A 24,947-nucleotide genomic window follows, 5' to 3' on the forward strand; every position below is an offset into this window, starting at 1 on the left:
ACTATAGTGTCCCTTTAAGCTTCCCTGTCACATCAAGGCATAATGTCTTAGGTGAGTCCTCCCAGGAGTAGTGAGAGTTAGAGTACTAGGCTTCATGTTTGTATTTGCTTTTGTAGTACACAGACATGCTACAGTGCAGCTGCCCACCCCGTTAGAAAAATACCCCTCTCTGTCTCATTAGGTATTTTGCCTTCCAGCTTAAACGAGCATGGTAAATTCTCAGTGTCGGATTCACCTAAGAGTTTTTGCCTTGACGTGGCACGTGAACTTACACTTAAATGCAGGGCCAGATTAAGAGCCCAATGGGCCTGGTGCTGACAATTATGAAGGGCCTAATTACAAAATCTTATTGACTAATAGACCTACCTCTGAAGCGTCATGTTTCTGATGGAGATGGTGCTGGAGGGAAACTCATAGGGTGCAGCTATGAGAAAACACATTCCCTATTCTAATTTCACACTTTCATCTTTCAAGTAAACCCATACCCCCTAACAGACGTGTCCAATAAAGCAGGAAGTGTATGGATGGGGTAAAAGGGTGGGCCACTGACACAAATCACATAAGCATTCTGCCAAAAGGGGCGAACATACACAAAAAGGGGGCATGTCTGTGTCCCCATGTCTCCCAGTCCCTTAGTGTCTGTGTCAATATGTCTCACAGTGTCCCCATGTCACTTAGACACTAGGTGACATTGAGAGACATTGGGACACTGGGAGACATGGGGACACTGGGATACTAGGGAACACTGGGAGACCTGGGGACACAGACTCTTAAGGACACTGGGAGACATGGGGACACTGGTGGACTTTGAGACATGAGGGGACACTGGGAAACATGGGGCACTGAGACACTGTGGTACATAGGGGACACTGTGATATATAGGGGCCACTGGAGACTTGATAAAGACCTGGGTACAAACGTTGCGGTGTCCAATAAACCTGCATAAATCTATCACAGTGAGTGCCTGAGATTTTTTTTTATACTAGTGGACACTGAGACACTTGGGGGCACTGTGAGACATGTGGACACTGGGAGACTAGGGTATTATGAGAGAAACCAGGGATACTGAGACACTCTGATACATAGGGGACACTGGAGACTTGATAAAGACCTCGGTACTGTTCAAAACGTTGCTTTGTCCAATAAACCTGCTTAAATCTATCACAGTGAGTGCCTGAGATTTTCTTTTATACTAGAGGACACTGAGACACTAGTAGACATGGGGACACTGGGAGACATTGGGACACTGAGACACTGGGAGACTAGGGAACTTTGGGAGACTAGGAAACACTGACACACTACGGACACTGAGAGACACCAGGGACACTGGGAGACATGGGGATACTGAGATACTAGGGATAGTGGCTGGGAGACATGGGGACACTGGTAGTGCCCCATATCTCCCAAGTCTCAAAGTCGCCCAGTGTCCCAATGTCTCCCTGTGTCCCCCAGTGTCTCCATGTCTCTGTGTCCCCCAGTGTCTCCATGTCTCTGTGTCCCCTAGTGTCTCAGTGTCCCCATGTCGCCCAGTGTCCCCTAGTGTTTGTATCCCCATGTCTCCCAGTGTCCCTTAGAGTCTGTGTCCCCATGTCTCCCAGTTTCCCGATGTCACTAGTACACTAGGGGGCACTTAGAGACATTGGGACACTGTGAGACATGGGGACACTGAGACAATGGGAGGGACACGGGGACACTTAGATACATGGGGACACTGAGAGACTAGGGGCACAGACACAAGGGACACTGAGAGACACCAGAGACACTGGGAGATACCAGGGACACTGAGAGAAACCAGGAACACTGGAAGACATGGGGGCACTGAGACACTAGGGACAATGTCTGGGAGGCATGGGGACACTGAGATACTAGGGGCCACTGTGTCCCTAGTGTCTCAGGGTCCCCATGTTCCCCTGTGTCCCTATGTTTCCCAGTGTCCCAAAGTCTCAGCATCCTCAAGTCTCTCACCATCCCCATGTTTTGCAGGCTCAGAGCTGCTGTCTGGACTCTGTGCAGAGCTGCTCCCCTGCGGATCATTGAGTAGAGAGAGGCAGGGAGGAAGATGCTGTAACTTCTTATCCCTGCCTCTCTCCACACAAACAGCGACCCCTACTGGCTGGCGCTGGTATTTCAGAATAATCTGTTTATACAGAGACAGACATTTGTATTGCCGGTATTATGGCAATACCGGCACCGGCTAGGCAGCCTCAAATACCTGAGAAATACTTCTGAGAAAATACCTGGCAACCATAAGAAATACATGAGAAATACCTGGCAACCCTAAGAGTACTGTGTACTATTCCATTGGGCTGGGCCTGGGCCTGGAGCTGCAGCTCTATCAGCCCCTATGTTAATCCGGCCCTGCTTAAATGGCCATTAGAGTGATACTAACAAAACCTCCAGTTATTTAAACGTACATAGATATTTGGGATAATGCGCAAGTAACTTTTTATAAGTATAATGCAATTACCTTATAGTAGAAGACATTTTTAGCTTTATATTTCTTCAGCAGATTTATACACACTGTATATTATTTTGCAATAGACTATTTTCCACAATATCCTTTGACACTGTGAGGTTCAGCCAGCATATAAAGATTAATTTGAGACAGACACAAAGGTGAGTGTACCTTGAAAGGACGATGCATTTCAGGTCGTTTGTATCTGAGATAAATGAGACCAACCACAGCCAGGCCAATGAAAAGCCACCTAGCGAAACTGAGGAAATTCAGAAGGCTGTAGATATCCCCAGTGAATAGCATCACCATTGTCAGTGGATGCTGCAAAGAAAGCCAAGGTATGTTTACAATGTGCATGCAATTAGAAGCAATTCTGCCAGCACTTTTTGTGAGATACATTTAAAATAGACACAGCAACTACTCTTTTTGTTGAAGCTTGTATTGATGAACCACTTGTGCAATATAACTGCTTCATGTAATAATTTATATAACAATCTATTATACCCAAGTGGCCTGTAGATAATAAAAATATGTGAACTCAAGAGTCAAAAAAGAAATACGAGTCCTATGCAAATAGTTTATTTATGGAAATGTTTAATGGGCATTTACTCTACCGCATGACATACTGAATGTTGCATAAAATGTCATTTGACACATTGCTGTAGTTCCCATAGGCATTACTTGTGTATCCATTTCAGATACATGGATTGTATGTATTCTTTATGATACCACCAAAAGATGCAATTCTAGAAATGAATACTGTTCTAGCTAAAAAAAAAAAAAAAAAAACTCTAAATTACTTGAACAATAGGTTATATAAAACCGAAAGAAACCGCACACTTTATTCTCTGTTTACAGAATTGCTGTAGTTTAAGCTATATCTCAATATTTTTTTTCCCAAGGATATAATATATATAAAATATTATTTAACCCCATAAGGACGGCGAGCGTACTATGCCATGCAGTCCCCCCCCACTGTCTTTAAGTATACTTTAATATATATATTAATATCAAAATATTATATTATAGATATTTATGTGTATATATATATATATATATATATATATATAATTATAATATAAAATAATTAAATATATAAATAAGCAAAAAAAACAGAAAATAAATAAATACAAATTATATATATGTGTGTGTAATTTCGTTAGCGTTATATATATATATATATATATATATATATATATATATTTTTTTTTTTTTCATTTTTCACACAAAGAAATATGAATGCTAACTTTGGCCAGTGCTATTGACTAAGTGGCTACTAAAAAAGACTGGACATACCCCATTTGTAATACCTTGGGTTGTCTACTTTTGCAAATGATATGCTATCATGGGGGTAATTTTCATTCCTTGGCTTCCGTTCGGTCTCAAAGGTAACATAACCAGTCTGGCAAATTTTAATGTGTATAAACTGAAAAGTGTAATGTGCTATATTTGACCTTGTACCTTTCCAAAACACCATAAAACCTGTAGTACAAAGGGGGTACTGTTTTACTCGTGAGACATTACTGATTACAAATATGTGTATTATATTGCAGTACCAGCTAACAGTATTATGGCATTCACAGTTAAAATGCCAAGCAGAACTGAAAAAAATAAAATTTGTTACATTTTTTTTTATATATTTTTTTTCATAATAACTTATGTTTCTTACATGATTATTTGATGTGACAGGAAAGCCCTGTTTCTCCTGAACAAAATGATATATAATAAGTGTGGGTGCATTTAATATGAAAGAGGTGAATTACGGTTGAATAGACATATAGCACAAATTCAAGGTTTTGTTTATGTTGTGTTTTGATATGAACTTGTACAACTGCCTCAGTCCTTAAGGGGTTAATAAAGCATAAAAGAAATCCTATTGATATAAGCGGTCAGTAAAAATGTTGACTACCTTGTAGTTTATTTGCACATTAGCCTAAAAATCATATACCGTCCAGATCAATTTGCTGTATGTTGGACATTTTAGAGTAGCCACTTATTGTTTCATAATTAGGGGGTATCTTGCAATCCATTGTTGAAGACTGGTGAATAACAATATTTGAGTATCGTGCAACAGTTATTGTTATGACCAAATGTCTCAAACCATTTTACTGCAAATAATGCAGTAAATTTGATTTGTTAATGTCACAATGCCAAGCTTGTTAGGCCTCTATTATAAAGTGGACGGCAAAAAGAAAATTGAAGTCTTTACAAGGTTTTTAATTATATCACAGGTTGATGGCTACAGACATTCAATTGCACTAATTATGCAAATTTGCAGGTGTGCAATTAACTTATTAAGTTCCATAGGAAAATCACAGTTTGTGTATGTTGCTTTAAGGTGATAAAATGGGCACATGTGTATTTGTTGACTGAGGTTTGTTATATTCTAGTCAGAGTGCTCATTCATCCTTTATTTGGTATAAATGATTAGCAGGAAATTGTTTGTTCATTGCAGTCGAATATGTCATCAGGTTGGGAGGTATTTGTAGTGCTTATTCTGCTCACAAACAAACTCTGCATTTTGGGGCATTGATTATCTGTAGTGATGTCGGGAACATAAAATTTTCCGTTCGCAAACGGCGAGCGCGAACTTCCGCAAATGTTCGCGAACGGGCGAACCGGGCGAACCGCCATAGACTTCAATAAGCAGGCACATTTTAAAACCCACAGGGACTCTTTCTGGCCACAATAGTGATGGAAAAGTTGTTTCAAGGGGACTAACACCTGGACTGTGGCATGCCGGAGGGGGATCCATGGCAAAACTCCCATGGAAAATTACATAGTTGATGCATAGTCTGGTTTTAATCCATAAAGGGCATAAATCACCTAACATTCCTAAATTGTTTGGAATAACGTGCTTTTAAACATCAGGTATGATGTTGTATCGATCAGGTAGTGTAAGGGTTATGCCCGCTTCACAGTGACAGACCAAACTCCCCGTTTAACGCACCGCAAACAACCGCAAACAGTCCATTTGCACAACTGCAAACTCCCCATTTGCACAAGGTTGGATACCAAGCTAGCCATGTCCCGTTCCTTGTGGAAAAAAGATAAATCTACAATACAATAATAACAGAAAAAAACATAGCATAATACTGTTAAATTCAAGAAGGGGAGTGGAAATGTAAATAGTTATTTACACACACAAACCAAAATTGATTGTAGGCATATCTTATAAAATGATGGATATCTCAGGATAGATGGAACATCATGGTATACATAGAAGAGAACAAAAAGGCATAATAGTGCAGTGTCCTGATAAAAAAAATCACTTTAATAATAAGGCACACTTACAATGTTGTAGTGGCAAATAGGCATGTAAAATCAACCGGTCTCAGGATCACAGGGTTGGTCACAGGATCAGCAGAACCAGGAAATAAAATAAAAACCTTATAAACAAATAATAAAAAAACCTCTACACACTATAAAGCAGCCCTACGTGTTTCGTTCAAACGTCCTTGAACTTACTCAGGGGCATAAAAGTCTATGTGCAGGCACAAGGTTGGATACCAAGCTAGCCATGTCCCGTTCCTTGTCCTCACTGATGTCATTGAAGGTCTCTTCCTCCACCCAGCCACGTACAACACCAAGGGTCTCCGAAAGGTGACAACAAGCCCCTTGGGACGACTGCTGTGTTTGGTCTTCCACCTCCTCAAAGCAACCTTCCTCCTCTGACTCCTCTTCTTCAAACTCCTCTCTCTGCGTTGCCTCTCCCTGCGTTATTATAAGGTGTGTTAAGTAGTACTATTCCTATCAGTTTAATCCCTGTTACGTCCCCTATCAGGGGACGTGTATATGGCATCGATTTTAGGAACCGGGAGATGGAAAAAGATGCTTGGTCGGTCCTCCTACTTCAAATTTGGGGCACTGCGCGTGCAATCTAATGTGCCACCAGATAGGAGTGGTGTGTTAAGTAGCACTATTCTTATCAGTTTAATCCCTGTTACGTCCCCTATCAGGGGACGTGTATATGGCATCGATTTTAGGATCCGGGAGATGGAAAAAGATGCTTGGTTGGTCCTCCTACTTCAAATTTGGGGCACTGCGCGTGTAATCTAATGTGCCACCAGATAGGAGTGGTGTGTTAAGTAGTCCCCCTCATCAGGCCTTTTTTAGTCGAATGTTTCGCCCACTGTCAGTCCCTTCAGGATCCATCCCTCATTCATCTTAATAAAGGTGAGGTAATCTAAACTTTTTGACCTAGGCCACTTCTCTTTTCAGTGACAATACCTCCTGCTGCACTGAAGGTCCTTTCTGACAGGACACTTGAAGCGGGGCAGGCCAGAAGTTCTATTGCAAATTGGGATAGCTCAGACCACAGGTCAAGCCTGCACACCCAGTAGTCAAGGGGTTAATCGCTCCTCAGAGTGTCGATATCTGCAGTTAAGGCGAGGTAGTATGCTCCCTGTCAGTCGAGTCGTTCTCTGAGGGTGGACCCCGAAGGGCTGTGGCGATGCGTAGGACTTAAAAAGTTCTGCATGTCCTCCATCAACAACACATCTGTAAAGCGTCCTGTCCTTGCCGGCGTGGTCGTGGGAGGAGGAGGATTACTTTCACCTCTTCCCCTATTATATTCCCGTTGTGCTGTGACATCACCCTTATATGCTGTGTAAAGCATACGTTTTCATTTATTTTGGAACTGCTGCATCCTTTCCGACTTGCGGTAATTCGGCTACATTTCAGGCACTTTCTGCTTATACCGGGGGTCTTGTAGCGTGGACACCCAGTACAGGTCGTTCTCCTTCAGCATTTTTATACGAGGGTCCCTCAACAGGCACGACAGCATGAAAGACCCCATTTGCACAAGGTTGGATTCCGAGCTACTCTTGTCCCGTTCCTCGTCCTCAGTGATCTCACTGAAGGTATGTTCTTCCCCCAGCCACGTACAACACCACGGGTACCAGATAGGTGACAACGAGCACCCTGGGATGCCTGTTGTGGTTGGTCTTCCTCCTCCTCCTCAAAGCCACATTCCTCCTCTGACTCCTCTTCCTCACAATCCTCTTCCAGCGTTGCCGCAGGTCCGCAAGCGATGCTGATAAGGCTGTTTCTGGTGGTGATGGTGACCACAACTCTTCCACTTCATGCTCATCTACGGCCTGATCCAGCACTCTTCGCAGGGCACTCTCCAGGAAGAAAACAAATGGTATGATGTCGCTGATGGTGCCTTCGGTGCGACTGACTAGGTTTGTCACCTCCTCAAAAGGACGCATGAGCCTACAGGCATTGCGCATGAGCATCCAGTAACGTGGCAAAAAAATTTCCAGCTCCGCGGAGGCTGTCCTAGCACCCCAGTCATATAAATAGCCGTTAATGGCTTTTTCTTGTTGGAGCAGGTGGTCGAACATTAGGAGTGTTGAATTCCAACGTGTCGGGCTGTCGCAAATCAAGCGCCTCACTGGCATGTTGTTTCGCCGCTGGATATCTGAAAAGTGCGCCATGGACGTGTAGGAATGCCTGAAATGGCCACACACCTTCCTGGCCTGCTTCAGGACGTCCTGTAAGCCTGGGTACTTATGCACAAAGCGTTGTACGATCAGATTACACACATGTGCCATGCAAGGCACATGTGTCAACTTGCCCAAATTCAATGCCGCCAACAAATTTCTTCCGTTGTCACAAACCACTTTGCCGATCTCCATTTGGTGCGGAGTCAGCCACTGATCCACCTGTGTGTTTAGGGTGGACAGGAGTGCTTGTCCAGTTTGACTCTCTGCTTTCAGGCAAGTCAACCCCAAGACGGCGTGACACTGCCGTATCCGGGATGTGGAACAGTACCTGGGGAGCTGGGGAGGGGTGCTCTTGATGTGGAGCAAGACGCAGCAGCAGAAGAGGACTCAGCCGAGAAGGTAATGGAAGAGGATGGTGGTAGGAGGAGTAGAGGAGGTGGCAGCAGGCCTGCCTGCAAGTCGTGGCGGTGTCACCAACTCCTCTGCAGAGCCACGCATTCCATGCTTGGCAGCCGTCAGCAGGTTTACCCAATGCGCAGTGTAGGTGATATACCTGCCCTGACCATGCTTTGCAGACCAGGTATCAGTGGTCAGATGGACCCTTGCCCCAACACTAGACATGTGCAATTCGTTTCGGTCCGAATAGGAATTCGGATGAATTTCGGACAATTCGGACATTCAGGTACTTCCGAATGTCCGAAGTGCCAAATTACCGATGTCCCGAAGTTCTGAAGTTACCGAAGTGCCGAAGTGCCGAAGTGTCGAAGTGCCGAAGTTCCGAAGTTGCCGAAGTTCCGAAGTGTCAAAGTGCCTAAATGCCGAAGTTCCGAAGCACAGTATTGCCTAAGTACTAATATACTTACCTAGTGAAAGAAAAAGAATGTTACATTGTATACAATTTTAAATAAAAAGTATACAAACATAGCCAGGATTCACCTGTAAGCATTTGCAACACTTACAACAATCAAGTAACATACATTCATATAAAATGTAAGTTACTTGGCCAGTCAGTTTAATGACAGGAATGAATAAGTAGATAACTCCCTAATTCCCATGGTATTAGGGAGCTATCTACTAAAAGGCTGAAGAAAAGATTACTTAGTATTAGTAAATTATGCCCCTACTCGCTATAGCGCGAGTCGGGGCATGTCTATTAAACAGTGAGCAGCCTGTGGCTGCTCACTGTAACCAAAAAAAAAAAATAAGCCCTCCCGGCCCCCACCCCTGAGCGTCGGGTGGGGGCCCTAATGTAAAATAATGGGGGGAACCTATTGTCCTCCCCCCGGGCCCCCACCCCTGAGCGGTGGGTGGGGGCCCTAAATCAGAATAAGGGGGGGGACCTTATGTCCTCCCCCCTGGCCCCCACCCCTGAGCGGTGGGTGGGGGCCCTAAATAAGAATAAGGGGGGGACCAAATGTCCTCCCCCTGGCCCCCACCCCTGAGCGGTGGGTGGGAGCCCTAAACTAGAATAAGAGGGGGACCTAATGTCCTCCCCCTGGCCCCCACCCCTGAACGGCGGGTGGGGGCCCTAAATTGGAATAAGGGGGGACCTAATGTCCTCCCCCCTGGCCCCCACCCCTGAGCGGTGGGTGGGGGCCCTACAGTAAAATAAGTGAGGGGGCCTAGTGTCCTCCCCCCTGGCCCCCACCCGTCAGCAGCGGGTTGGGGGCCCTAAATACTAATAAGGAGGGGGACCTAAGGTCCTCCCCCCTGGCCCCCACCCTTGAGCGGTGTGTGGGGGCCCTAAAAAATGTCCCCTCCCCCAAGTGACTAGGGGTCCCCAAACCCCTAGTCACCCCCTCCCCCACAATAAAAATGATCCCCCTACCTACCCCCCTCACACTAAAAACTAATGAGGGGGGAACCTTCAATTAAGTACCTGTAAAAAAAAAAAAATGACCATTCGATGTTTTCTTTCTTCTAAAATCTTATTTTTTCATCCCCAAAAAAGGGCAAATAAAAAAACATAACCGACGCAATTATGAAAAAAAAAAAAAAAAATGAGCTCAAAAAATAAAAAATCCTTCTTCACCCGGCGAGGGCTCCACGCAGATTGAGCTCTGCAGGGCGGGGAAGGCTTATAATGCCTTGCCCTGCCCTGAAATTAGGCTCAGAGCACTCTGATTGGTGGGTTTAAGCCATCCAATCAGAGTGCTCTGACAGGTAAATGAAGAGACTGACAGGTAAGTTTACCTGTCACAGCACTCTGATTGGTTGGTTTGAAATCCACCAATCAGAGTGCTCTGTGTCATTTTATACAGCGTGGGAAAGTTCTTTGGAATTTTCCCATGCTGTGTAATTTGACTCATAACTCTTTGATTGGTGGATTAAGTAATGTTCACTGTTCACTGTTTACTAGACATGCCCCTACTCGCGGTATAGCGAGTAGGGGCAACATTTACTAATACTAAGTATTTTTTACTTAGTATTAGTAAATTTGGCTGAAAGACCAATTTAGGTCTTTCAGCCTTTTGGTAGATAACTCTCTAATACCGTGGGAATTAGGGAGTTATCTACCAAGCGGCTGCAAGAGAAGTCCCGAGGTCCCGATATTCCGAAGTGTCGAAGTGCCGAAGTGCCAAAGTTCCGAAGTGCTGAAGTACCGAAGTTCCGAAGTTGCCGAATTTCCGAAGTGTCGAAGTGCCGAAGTTCCGAAGTTCCGAAGTGCTGAAGTGCCGAAGTTCCGAAGTTGCCCGAAGTTCCGAAGTCTTTAAGTGCCGAATTGCTGAAGTCCCGAATAGCGAAAATCTCGAATTTCGGAATGCCGAACCGAAAATTTTCCCCATGCACATGCCTAATGCAGATGTGGGGGGGACATCATAGTTTCAAGTGTTATGCTTTTCGTTTTTCTAAAACTCTGCCAAGGGTTCAAAATAGTCTGGCACCAGTCCACAACATCTGAAGTGCTGGTCTGACCTAGTGTATTCTTAACCACAACTCGCCATGCACTGGGTGAAGGGGAGTTTGGTGAGAGTAAGTGCAACCTTATTGCACTGAAAGTTTGATTTTTATTGTCAGATGCAATGCATTTAAAATAAAATGTGAAAGGTTAAAATATGCCTCTTGACCATATTATTATCATATTGAAGGAACTGTTATATGTTTCCAGAGCATATGTTACACATTCAATAGGCTTAGCCTGTCTCCTGACAGCATGTACTTCAGATGTTTCTTAATCCTTCCTCAAGCAGTGCATGCATTATATTTTTTTACAGAAGATGAGCTATTAAATGGTTATATAATTGTCATGCTGGCTATTCCCTAATGCTTCTGTAAAGCTGACACAGAATATTATTAACACTTGGAACAACCTTGAAATACAAATTAACTCTACACCCCTAATGACTACAGCATGCATGCCAACGAAACACAAACTACACACTCACAGAAATGAAATCTAATGTTATGCAAGGAAAATAATATTTAGCAAACCAAAGCCTTCCACAAGGGTTAGGTATGTATACTGTGCATACAATCTGTAACATACTATTTATAGCTCAAATATAGCAATATGCATTAGGATAACAGGCATAGGGAGATGTAAATTATGTTTTATTTAATACTAAAGGCACAACTTTGAGACCAACAATTTTGGGTTATATTCAATAAAAACACGAAGAAAGAAAATGCAGCATGCTACTACATAGACAGACCAACATACAGATTGGGACTAAATATTTCAGAATTTAATTATAAAACAATGCCTAGATAGATAGATAGGCAGACAGATAGGCAGACATATTGTGAAGCCATGAACAGTGGACCCAAAAAGAACAAGCAGATATTTGCAGTGGTTCCATCTTCCCCATTACTACTTTACTGGATATCTAATAAATAGTATCTTCTCCTATCTAATGCTGTCGGATGGTGGTGAATCTTTTATATGTACTTGTGCAAAAAGGGAAAAAAATGGCTAGCTGGCTGAATTTCATTGATGCAGAGGTTTCTCATATCCAGATATTGATTCAGCGAAACCTATTCAGAGAAACCAAAAGGGCACAAAAAATGAGCCTATCATTATTTTGAAAAATGTACACATCATATTCATATGTGTACATATTTTACAGAAAGGTGACAGGTTTATATTTACCCTCTTAATGAACCTAATTGTGGTCAGAAATCAGTCGACCGAATACAATGAAATTTGAACCACATTCGGTCAATATTCATGATTTTAAGCATTCAGTTCTTTTGAGCATTTGGTTGTGTATTTTAAGTATTCGGTCTACCTGACCTCTGGTTTATTTCTTATTATATATATATATATATATATATTTTTTTTTTTTTCAGTGGCTGTCACCTAACCATCAATCTTGTCTATTTTTGTGTTTGGCGTCATTGATGCTAATGACACCACAGTGATTGACCTTATAATCCTCTGTGATGACGAAAGGGTCTATAGGAATGAGAGCCAGTAGTTATCAGAATGGTGCGCTAATAACAACTTGGTTCTTAATATTCCATAGACTAATGAACTCATTGAGGACTTTTAATGCACTAAGAAGGGATACAAACTCACTCCTATTCATATAAATGGAGATGAGGTAGAACGTGTCCCTATTTTAAGTTTCTGGGAGTGCATAACTCAGAAGATTTGTCTTGGAGCACTACTTTAGTCAAGAACACAGAGCAGCCTGTTTATCACCACAGATAATGATAACTTTTACCACTTTATAATGAAAGCATTCTAACAAACTGTATTTTATCATGGTATGGTAACTGTTTAGTAGCTGACAGGAAGGCTCTTAAACGAGTAGTAAACACTGCTCAATAGATTATTGATGTTCAGTACCCATCAATACAAGACATTTACATCAAGTGTAGTGCCTGGAGAGTAAGAAGAATCATTAAGAATGCATTTCATCATAATCACAAATTATTTAATCTTCTACACTCAATGAAACATTATAGGATTGGGAATCATTGTGTTCCCTCTGCGTTGATGTCTTTGAATTCCATGTATAGGGGATAGTTCTTAAGAATATAATTGTATTAAGATTTAGCCATGTTGGTTATGCTGCTTTTTTTTTTGACTAGGAGGATGCATTCGACTTTGCACAAGTCTTTTGAATACTGATTTGTAAATTGCACCTTGTGTTTTTTTTTTGCACGTTGTTTGTGACTTAGAAAATGTGACTTATTGTCGTTTTAGTGTGATACATCCATATGGCAATTCAGAAATACGGAACAATTCAGATGAATTTATTAGTTTAAAACCAAATGTACAAGTCTATCAAGGATCAATGCCATTCATGCAGCAATTGAGAAATGTGTCACAGATACACACATACCACACACGGCAGTTGTGGGTTAGTACATAATAGCAGGGACTCCTTAGTGACCAGGGGGAACTAAAAAATATCGCCTTTGCATAGCAATGATGTATTATTTTGAAAAGGTTTTAGCACTAAATGGTTCTGTAAATTATAAATATGTAAGGGAGGAATGTAAATGCCTGTACAGTTTTATATTTACACATTTGCATATTTTCTTCAGCACCTGAACAGCAATCTATCGATGAGTATTTTTTTGCTTTGGCTTGTAGAATAGCTTTTAATCTCGGTTAAAATATACAGGGTATGTATGGATTAAATAACCATGATGGAACAAGTTTGGGTTTCTGATCTGATTTGTACATTGAATAAAAGATTCTTAAAGTCAGTGCTCATATATCCTCCGTAACAGGCAAAAAAAAAAGAGGTAGAGGAAGAGCATTCAGACTTCTGGTTTTGCAATCTTATTATGTGATATGTGTAATAGATCATAAAATTACTCATTTGCTACATCTATTTCATTCAAGGTTATCAACTTACCAACATTTGCGCACATTCCATATCAACTCATGTCCCTGAGTTCAAGCAAGGAATTTTTTTTTTCTTTCAAATTCAAGTCTTTTATAGGTAACATATTTTTTAGATTATTTCTTCCAACATAGAACACATGCAGTGAATCTCTCCACCTGTTTGATTTTATCTTCATTGCTCACTGTATTTTTTTATTCCCTGTTTTTTTTTTCTCTCCTGTAAAACGTGCTTTTAACCACAGAATCAATTTACTGACTAGTCTTTTTCCATTATAAATGTGTATACTTGTTTTTGTCCTTCATTACTGTGGTGCTCCTGATAAGTCCATTGTGAATTCTCAGACGATAGAGTTTTACTTCACTTCCAATTAAGCAAATTTAGATTTTATTAGTCATACCTCTGTTTCGAAAGACTTCATGTCTGTGAAAGAGACTGAAATAATCAGTCCCTTTCCATCCATACAATCCCAGGGAACAGGCTAATAAAAAGTGATTTACTTTCCTGCCTCAGAGAGTTAAATACCAGCAACAGATGCACAGATCTGCCAGTGAGACTCATAACAGAATGATGCTGCGTAGCTTTCAAATAGAATAAAATAATGAAAGAAATCAAAGCAATTTCATTGCAATAATTAATCATCGTCTTACAAGTTTATATATATTTAAAGTAAATAGTATATCGCTATTTTTACTATTTTTTATTCTAATAGATATTTTCTTATCCACTTTCTTTTATTTTTTCTGTCTCTTATGTATATAAAAATTGAGTTAAAATAGGTGCAAACATTTTCATAAAAATCTTACGTCTCCTGGCTGTTTAATTATTTTGTGATTTGTTTTTTGTTCTTTTTCAGGTCGCTCTTAATATGTATTTTTCTGTTCTATTTGGGTCGATAAGTTTAGTACATTATTGCCAACTCCACATTAAAAAACAGCTGCATAAATGAATGCATACATATACAAATAAAGATAGTTCCAGGAATTATGCTGCCTTTTACACACAAAGGCAGAAATATAAAATATAGGAACAGCACAAATGTGATTGTAATGTAATCGGCAATTAAGAAAAAAGTGGTGTATGAGAACACTGAATATAACATATTCAATTAACTTGTCGACTGGATATATTTAGTGCTCGAGTAAATTTAGGTCTCTCGTGCCACTACGAAAATAAGGCATGACATTTGTGATCTACATTAGGCCTCAATTGTATTTTAGATTTAGAGAGATCCTAGTCATACTCAAGCATTAAAAATAGAGTGTAAGAGAAGTGTGAATTGACAAAACAAAAATCAAATATAATGCCCTTCAGTTAATCCAGGTACTCAATTTAAACATTACAGGGACTAGATCTGAAAGAAATTTTGGCCTATGTGTGCCATTACAGAGGTAACATTCATTGGCATTTTAATATCAGATTAATCCTACCTACAATGGCAGTCCAGTAACAAAATACTAGGCAGGTCCCCTTTGCAATAAAGAGGTAACAATTCCATTAGAATACATTGCATTTTTCTTTTTTTCTGGTGGGGGGGGGGGGGGGAGGGGAATGGCAGGGGTTGGTTGATTTGATTGTGAGACTGAAGAGCAAAAGGCCAAAGTCTAAATTAGTCATATGCAAATAAATCAATGAATGAATGAACAGTGAGAGTACAAAATAATAGCTTTCTCTCCAGCAAGTCCCTGCTCAGGTATCAGATTATTATCTTTTACAGCTGTTTCTGAAACTGTGAGATAACACTCATAATCTAATTATTTTGGTTCACAGATATTAGTATTTATTACATTTGTGCACAGTGGAAACATTCAGGCCAGACCAGTTCACCAAGAATTTTTTTTTTTTTAAATCAGACAACAGACTCTAGTCCATCCACAAATAAAACCGATAAATAGTTACCCCCTTAATGAGTACACAAATTAAATTTATACACAGATTATGAATGTATGGAAGATGTTCCAATCAGTAAAAGATAAACACAAAACAAACACATAGTGCTTTCCATATACATATATGGTATAAAGTGCTTGTGGAATGTAACTCACAAGTGTAGAGCCGTGCCAGGCTCTATATAGTAAGCTTTACTTGGCTCCAGTCCAGAATTTCGGCAGAAACAAACTACCGTATATACTCGAGTATAAGCCGACCCGAATATAAGCCGAGGCCCCTAATTTTATCCCAAAAAACTGGGAAAACTTATTGACTCGAGTATAAGACTAGTGTGGGAAATGCAGCAGCTACTGGTAAATTTCTAAATAAAATTAGATCCTAAAAAAAATATATTAATTGAATATTTATTTACAGTGTGTGTATAATGAATGCAGTGTGTGCGTATGTGTGTGTGTATGAGTGCAGCGTGTGTGTATGAGTGCAGTGTGTGTATGAGTGCAGTGTGTGTGTGCATGAGTGCAGTGTGTGTGTGCATGAATGCAGTGTGTGTGTGCATGAATGCAGTGTTGAATGCAGTGTGTGCAGGGCCGGTGCAAGGATATTTGCCGCCGTAGGCAAAAAAATTTTTGCCGCCCCTCCCCCCCCATATGTCCTGACTTCCCCTCCTCCTCCCTCAGTGGTCCTTACCTCCCCACCCCCGTGTTCCTTCACCCCCCCCCCCCCCCAGTGGTCCTGACTCACCCCTCCCCCAGTGGTCCTTACCCTCCCCTCCCCTAGTGGTCCTTACTTCCCCCTCCCTCTCATAGTGGTCCTTATCCCCCTTCTCCCTCCCATAGTGTTCCTTATCCCCCCCATCCCTCCCATAGTGGTCCATATACCCCCCCCTCCCTCCCATAATGGTCCTTATACCCCCCTCCCTCCCATAGTGGTCCTTATCCCACCCCCTCCCATAGTGGTCCTTATACCCCCCCTCCCTCCCATAGTGGTCCTTATACCCCCCTCCCTCCAATAGTGGTCCTTATACCCCCCCCTCCCTCCCATAGTGGTCCTTATCCCCCCCTCCCTCCCATAGTGGTCCTTATACCCCCCTCCCTCCCATAGTGGTCCTTATACCCCCCCTCCCTCCCATAGTGGTCCTTATACCCCCCTCCCTCCCATAGTGGTCCTTATCCCCCCCCTCCCTCCCATAGTGGTCCTTATCCCCCCCCCTCCCTCCCATAGTGGTCCTTACCCCCCCCCCCTCCCTCCCATAGTGGTCCTTATACCCCCCCCCTCCCTCCCATAGCGGTCCTTATACCCCCCTCCCTCCCATAGTGGTCCTTAACCCACCCCCCCCCCTCCCATAGTGGTCCTTATACCCCCCCCTCCCATAGTGGTCCTTATACCCCCCCCTCCCATAGTGGTCCTTATACCCCTTTTTTTATTATTAATTTTTTTTTTATTATTTTATTTCTTATTTTTTTTTTTTTTTTTTTTTCGTCCCCCCGCCCTGCTTGATATATGGCAGGGAGGGGGGCTCTCCTTCCCTGGTGGTCCAGTGGCAGTTCAGTGGGGGGAGAGGGGGGCTGGCAGAGCTGTACTTACCTGTCCTGCAGCTCCTGTCAGCTCTCTCCTCCTCTGCGCCGTCCGTTCTGCTCTTCTGTCAGCTCACAGTGTAAATCTCGCGAGAGCCGCGGCTCTCGCGAGACTTACACTGGGAGCTGACCGAGGTGCTGAACGGACCGGCGGAGGAGGAGAGAGCTGACAGGAGCTGCAGGACAGGTAAGTACAGCTCTGCCAGCCCCCCTCTCCCCAAGTCTGTATTATGGCAATGCAAATTGCCATAATACAGACTCTGACTCGAGTATAAGCCGAGTTGGGGTTTTTCAGCCCAAAAAATGGGCTGAAAAACTCGGCTTATACTCGAGTATATATTAGTGTGCAGACAAAGCTTTACCACAAATCCAGTGTCTAGCAGTAGTGACTAACCTTCAGTGTGGAAAAACACAATGGCCTATCAGCTTATGCTACCTGTGTTTGTGGATATAGCAGGAACCGCAAGACTCAGGGAGGGAGAAACAACTACAATGAAAGGCATTTTACAAAAAGGGAGCCATCACTTCAGCATGTAGCATGGAGACATCAACAGCCCTGCTACCCTACAGATCTAATCCTAGCCTGACATGCTGATAAGGTTAGGCGTCCTCCACTACCACAACCATACTCAAGCACCGTGGGCTGTCACAAGTGTATCATCAAGGAGAGGAAGACATGCTGGTCACTAGGAGCATTCAATGAATCTGTGATGAAGTACACCCATTGACCTAGAGCCCAGCTTCCCCTTCAATAGTAGCATGCAGGAATAGTAGAGTTACAATAGTTCTTCTAAATGTGAATCATAAAGAAATTATGTACTGTAGAGCAAGGACCTGTATCACCTGCTGAAAGGGATCTCCTTCTATCATGAAAAGGGAAGCTCCCCCTATAGCAGCAGATAAGCATTCAGACCCATGGATGAAATCCAACAAAATGTTCAAGAGTGGACTGGAGTCATGTCTCCTGACTTGGGTCTTTCTGTTCCATTTGTCTCATGGTGCTATGCTCAATATCCGACATGCTCTTTCTAAGAGTGGTATAAGTGGAAGAGATACTGATGGTGGTAGTTGGTTGTGCAGAATCAGATACAGTACCAGGCTGCCAGCCTTTGTACTTTCTATTTCTATTTTTATCTCAGTAATACAGACTTATGGTGTCTGCAGATGTTGCATAATACTGACATTAGTGAGATAAACTTTCTTCCCTTACTAGCTTTCTTGCCACACTTTGCAGTTTGGCTTTCTGTAAAGCTGTTAAAGTAATGCCAAACAGTACTTTAGCACAATATATTGGCCTCAAACCTTCACATTGTGGCTAATAAAGATCTGAGTGGATCGGCATTGATGGAAGTGGACAATGTTGTGACACTTAGTTGACAAATGGCAATGGGCAGGCAATCTCGCCACATTGCATTGGAGGAGCCGGGCAACCAGGCCAGCCTGCTGCCTTTGGACTATGGACCAGACTTTAAAATACTTATTTGCCCTGCAGAAAGGCTTATTCGTATACAAACTACCGATTGCACGCCCACCTGGGAGCTGGAGTGTGCCGCCAATTGACCACCCGCAGCTTAATTGACGAAGGCAGGGTGGTCTTTGTTCGTCGACCGAACACGTGGCGGCGGCCATTTTACAAGTCCCGTACGGCCAGCGGTGTTCGGCACCTAAACTATGGAACTATAAACGGACACTTATTTGCACGAACACCGCTGAGCTGTCCGTCTCCTAGTTCCCATTCGTGGAGATGTAGCCGAACAGCCGTACCTTCGGTATTTTTATGTGAACTGTGGTAACCCAGATAGCTATGCCATGGAGCCTATTCGTGTGATTAAAGACTTTGGCTCCATGGCGATTAAACTGTATTCATGTGGTCTGGGTGCCATTCACCTAATAATGTGCACCCAGACCTGAGCTATCTGGGGATAGGTAACATGTCTGTGTTTAACGTAATAAAAGTAACTTTATATATTTTAAAACATAATACTGTATTTAGGTCCCCACATGTGTAATGGAGTTTTGTCTTTGTCCTGGGAGATAATTGGATTACTTCTCCAATTATCTCCAGGGCAGAAGGGAGGAAGCCAGGATGCATTGTGGGGATGTTTTACTTCTGTTTGTCCTGAAATGCTAAATGTCTGTCTTTTGTTACAGTCTTCCATTTGGTCCCCTAGGGGAGTGTCCACCAGGTGGGAGACCTGCATAAATACAGGGACAGGTAGCCCTCAATAAACAGACCACTGCTTGACCCTCAACACGGAGCCTTGTCCCGTTCTTGGGGGGATTCACTGTATGCTGTTGGAGATTGATTGCTAGGAGTGTAAGCTGATGTATGCTTTTCCTGTTCGTCTGCTGGCAGCTATTCGTGAGGTTCCAGTTGGAGTGCTACCTTATTCCCTTGTATGCCGTTCGGGAGTTTGGTGCATTCATTTATATCCAAATTCGTGAGTTTTGGTGCTTTTACAGTAGCTGTGCCTGTCTGTGAAAAGGGGATTATCGTCTAAACAGATTTTAACCCCTTGTCTGCTGAAACGGTCCGTTACAACTGGTTATCGGGCAAACCGGAAAATACATCCAGCATCAGATTTTTCCCCATAGGAAAGCATTGATTCAATGCTTTCCTATGGGGAGGTCCAATGCGCGAAGCACTTGCTGCGCAGTCCAGTGCAGAGGGACATCGGCGCTGGGATGAGGGAAGTAAATAAAATGTTTTTAACCCTTTATTTAATGCTGAGGGGATGGGGATGACGGGGGAGGCAGAGGGAGTGATAGTGCTAGGAATACAGCTTTGAACATATAAATCAAATTATAACAATGTGCTTGTCACTGGCAGGGCCGGACTGGGGATACGAAGCAGCCCTGGAAAAAAAATCTGTGCCAGCCCCATAAGTCATTGTGCTATGTAGGGTGTGTATATATATATATATATATATATATATATATATATATGCAATTGAAATAGTTGGCTGCACTCTCGGATTTCCTTAAAACGTAACTTTTATTGAAATATTTAAGAGAGGATCCACAAGAGGGACTGAAACATTGAAGCCTGAGTGCAAGGTACAACAGCTTATATATATATATATATATATATATATATATATATATATATATATATATATATATATATATATATATATAAAAAATATACAAAATATACAAAATATGCAAAATATATATACCGTATATACTCGACTATAAGCCGACCCGAATATAAGCCGAGGCCCTTAATTTTACCCCAAAAAACTGGGAAAACTTATTGACTCGAGTATAAGACTAGGGTGGGAAATGCAGCAGCTTGTACTTGTACATTTCTAAATAAAATTAGATGCTAAAAAAATTGTTAATTGAATATTTATTTACAGTGTGTGTGTATATATAATGAGTGCAGTGTGTGTGTATGAGTGCAGTGTGTGTGTATGAATGCAGTGTGTGTGTGTGCGCAGTGTGTGTATATGAATGAAGTGTGAGTGTGTGTGATGCAGTGTGTGCTTGTGTATGCGTTGGTGGGGGTGGGCATTTTGATTATTGTTTATATTAATTAATATTATTAATATTTATTATATTATTCATTGTTATTATTTATTTTTAAATTATTATTTGAATATTATTTTTTATTATTTTTATTTTATAAATATTTTATTTTATTATATTACTATTTATTTTTCGTCCCCCCCCCTCCCTGATTGATACATGGCAGGGAGGGCTGCTCTCCTTCCCTGGTGGTCCAGTGGCATTGGCAGTTCAGTGGGTAGGGAGGAGGGGGGCTGGCGGAGAGCACTTACCTCTCCTGCAGCTCCTGTCAGCTCCCTTCTCCTCCGCGCCGGTCCGTGCAGCTCCTCTGTCAGCTCACAGTGTAAGTCTCGCGAGAGCCGCACTATGACCCCGCGGCTCTCGCGAGACTTACACTGGGAGCTGACCAAGGTGCTGACCGGGCCGCGGAGGAGGAGAGAGCTGACAGGAGCTGCAGGAGAGGTAAGTAACCGCTCTGCAGCCCCCACAGCCCCCTGTCTGTATTATGACAATGCAAATTGCCATAATACAGACAGTGACTCGAGTATAAGCCGAGTTGGGGTTTTTCAGCACAAAAAATGTGCTGAAAAACTCGGCTTATACTCGAGTATATACGGTATATATATATATATATATATATATATATATATATATATATATTGATACATTTCTTCTTCTAATTCAAAATATTAGTTCTTTCAGGGTAATTAAAATTATACAGTAAAGCATACGCACATGCAGACACAGACAATCTTACTGATGCACACAAATAGGTTAATTGACAGACAATCTCAATGACACACAGACAAGGTTACTGGCACACACACAAATTTAGTACAGACAAACTCTGATACACACACAAGCTTACTACAGACAAGCTCACTGATGCGCACACACTCTCCCTACAGACAAGCCCATTGACACACACATGCTCCCTACAGAAGAGCTCACTAACACACAGATTCACTACAGACAAACTCACTGACACACACAAACTCACTAGCAGGCACACACAGAGGCTCCCTCACTAGCAGATGCGCGCGAGCGCACACACACACAGATGCTCGCTCGCTCACTCACTAGCAGATGCACACACACAAAGGCAGACAGTCACTGACACCGAGGCAAACATCCACACATACAGAGACAGGCAGACAGTAAGGATCGACCGATATTGATTTTTTAGAGCCGATACCGATAATCTGTGAACTTTCAGGCCGATAGCCGATAACTTGCCGATATTCTGTACATTTACCATTTTGAAAAAATAAACTAACCCTAAAGGTAAATGCACAAAATATACATGCCACATGTGGTGGATGAAGTGTGTTTAGACAGGGGAGCTGTGTGTGTTTGTGTAGTGTGTGTAGTGAATTCAGTGAGTGTTTGTGTAGTGTGTATATATAGTGAATGCAGAGTGTGTTTGTGTAGTGTGTATAGTTAATGCAGTGAGTATTTGTGTAGTGTGTATATATAGTGAATGCAGTGGGTGTTGTGTAGTGTGTGTATACTGAAAGCAGAATGTGTTTGTGTAGTGTGTATAGTGAATGCAGAATGTGTGTTTGTGTAGTGTGTATAGTGAATGCAGAATGTGTGTTTGTGTAGTGTGTATAATGAATGCAGAGTGTGTGTTTGTGTAGTTTGTATAGTGAATGCATTGTGTGTATATAATGCAGTATGTGTGTATGTGTAATGTGTATATAATGCAGTGTGTGTGTATGTAATGCAGTGTGTGTGTGTAGTGTGTGTATATAATGCAGTGTGTGTGTTTGTGTAGTGTGTGTGTATGCAATGCAGTGTGTGTATGTTTGTGTAGTGTGTGTGTATGTAATGCAGTGTGTGTGTGTGTCTGTGTGTGTTTGTGTAGTGTGTGTGTGTGTGTGTGTGTAGTGTGTGTGTATGTAATGCAGTGTGTGTGTTTGTGTAGTGTGTGTGTATGTAATGCAGTGTGTGTTTGTGTAGTGTTTGTGTTTATGTAATGCAGTGTGTGTGTGTGTGTTTGTGTAATGTGTGTGTATGTAATGCAGTGTGTGTGTGTGTGTGTTTGTGTAGTGTGTGTGTATGTAATGCAGTGTGTGTGTGTATGTAATGCAGTGTGTGTATGTGTGTGTATGTAATGCAGTGTGTGTGTGTTTGTGTAGTGTGTGTATGTAATGCAGTGTGTGTGTGTATGTAATGCAGAGTATGTGTGTGTATATGTAATGCAGTGTGTGTGTGTGTGTGTGTGTGTGTGTTTGTGTAGTGATGTAATTTGTGTAAAATGGGGGGACATTTTTTTATTTAAATTTTTTAAAATATTTAAATGGTGTTTTTTTTTTAGGCCCCCCTCAATGCTTCTTACCAGGGAGGGGGGATATAGTATTCCCTGGTGGTCCAGTGGCTTGTTAAGTACTGTGGGGGGGCGGCAGGAAGCAGTTTCTTACCTTGCCAGCAGCTCCTCCAGCTCCCCAGTGTAAATCTCACGGCCCTTAGTGCCGCGCCGAGCGTTGCCATGGTAACCTGTGGCAACGCTCTGCGGACGCGGGTCTCCTGAGATTTAGACATGGAGCTGCAGGAGCTGCTGGCATGGTAAGAAACAGCTTCCTGCCGCCCCCCCCCCCCCCCAGGACCGCTGGGCTTGTAATGAGCCTGGCGGTCCTAGAAGGTATTATCGCCAATATCGGTATCTATATTGGCCGATACCGATATTAACCGAAAATACAGAATATCAGCCGATTATATCGGTAAAACCGATAATCGGTCGATCCCTAGCAGACAGTCACTGACACCGAGGCAAACATCCACACATACAGAGACAGGCAGACAGTCACTGACACTGAGGCAAACATCCACACATACAGAGACAGGCAGACAGTCACACACACAGGCAGGCCGTCACACACACAGGCAGACTGTCACACGCACACAGGCAGACAGGCACACGCACACAGGCAGACAGTCACACGCACACAGTCTCACACACACAGGCAGACAGTCACACACACACAGGCAGCCAGTCACACACAGACAGTCACACACACACACAGGCAGTCACACACACACACAGGCAGTCACACAAACAGGCAGTCACACACACAGTCACACAGACAGTCACACACACAGATAGTCACACACACACACAGTAACACAAACACAGACAGTCACACACACAGTCACACACACACACAGTCACACACAGACAGTCACACACACAGTCACACACACACAGACAGTCACACACACACAAACACAGTCACACACTCACAGGCAGTCACACACAGACACACTGACCTGCTTCTTACCTCCACATCCCTTGGAGCTCCTGGAGGCTGGGTGTTGGGGAAGCAGGGACTCCCCCCGCCGCACAGTAAGCTCCGTCCCCGCCGCACGCTAAGCCCCGCCCCGTCATGTGCTAGTTCCGCCCACGCCGCACATTTGTAAAAAAAAAAAATTAATGATCCCGGCCGGCCATTTATGAGGTGTGCTGGCCGCCTGGCTCCCCCTGCTCCCATGGTACCCTGTGCGGCCGCACAGCTCACACATGGCCAGCAGGAATCACAGTTGCCTGAGTAATGATAAGGGCTGTCAGCCCAACCCCAGGTGCCGCGGCCCACCGGGAAATTTCCTGATACCCCGGTGGGCCAGTCCGGCCCTGGTCACTGGTGATGACAAAACACTGGCCCACGCAGGCCCATCTCCCTTCTCACTGGGCTGTTTTGATTAAAAAATACCTGTGGCCACATTTTCTTCCCAGTCTGACCCTAGTAATGCGTACTATTACTATCACTATTACTATCACTGGGTGAGCTACTTCTGTTACTGGTACTGGAGATAATGACCCACCTGTTTCCACTAAATGAGAAAATTCTACTTCAGATAGAGATGGATTTAGACAAAGTGACAAGTACACAGTATATATATATATATATATAGAAAATAGGGGACTGCTACTTCTCCTCTCCGGACTCTCCTCTTATAATTTTACCAATCCCTTGCTCCAAGCACCATAAAACACAGAAGCTGTAACACTTAAACTAGCTGGGGTAGAATATTCTGCAGTGTCAAAGGAAGCAGAAGTTATTGATATGTGAAAAAGCTTAGCAAAATATAATTGCCCCCTGAGTGATAAGTCAGATGAAACAGGCATGCTGCTTATTCCACTATCCATAGACTAAATTCTACTAATAGTAGTGGTGGTAGTAGTGTTGGTGGTGAAAGCAACACCAGTGGAGGTGTCAGCAGTCCTCATGTCTGAGGAATATGTGTTTAGATGTCTCAGTGGCCATGA

At 42.8% G+C, this 24,947-nt stretch overlaps 1 protein-coding gene across 1 annotated transcript in view; it reads right to left on the bottom strand.

Moving 5' to 3' along the window:
• Window positions 1–24,947, bottom strand: part of SLC7A11 (solute carrier family 7 member 11) — a 254,563-nt gene that overhangs the window by 21,453 nt on the left and 208,163 nt on the right. Inside the window, exon 10 of the mRNA XM_063458437.1 lies at window positions 2,627–2,776. Coding sequence (XP_063314507.1) covers window positions 2,627–2,776 — 150 coding nt within the window. The remainder of the gene's footprint in view (window positions 1–2,626; window positions 2,777–24,947) is intronic.

The sequence above is a fragment of the Pelobates fuscus genome, chromosome 6 (genome assembly GCF_036172605.1).
Source record: "Pelobates fuscus isolate aPelFus1 chromosome 6, aPelFus1.pri, whole genome shotgun sequence".
Lineage (NCBI taxonomy): Eukaryota > Metazoa > Chordata > Amphibia > Anura > Pelobatidae > Pelobates > Pelobates fuscus.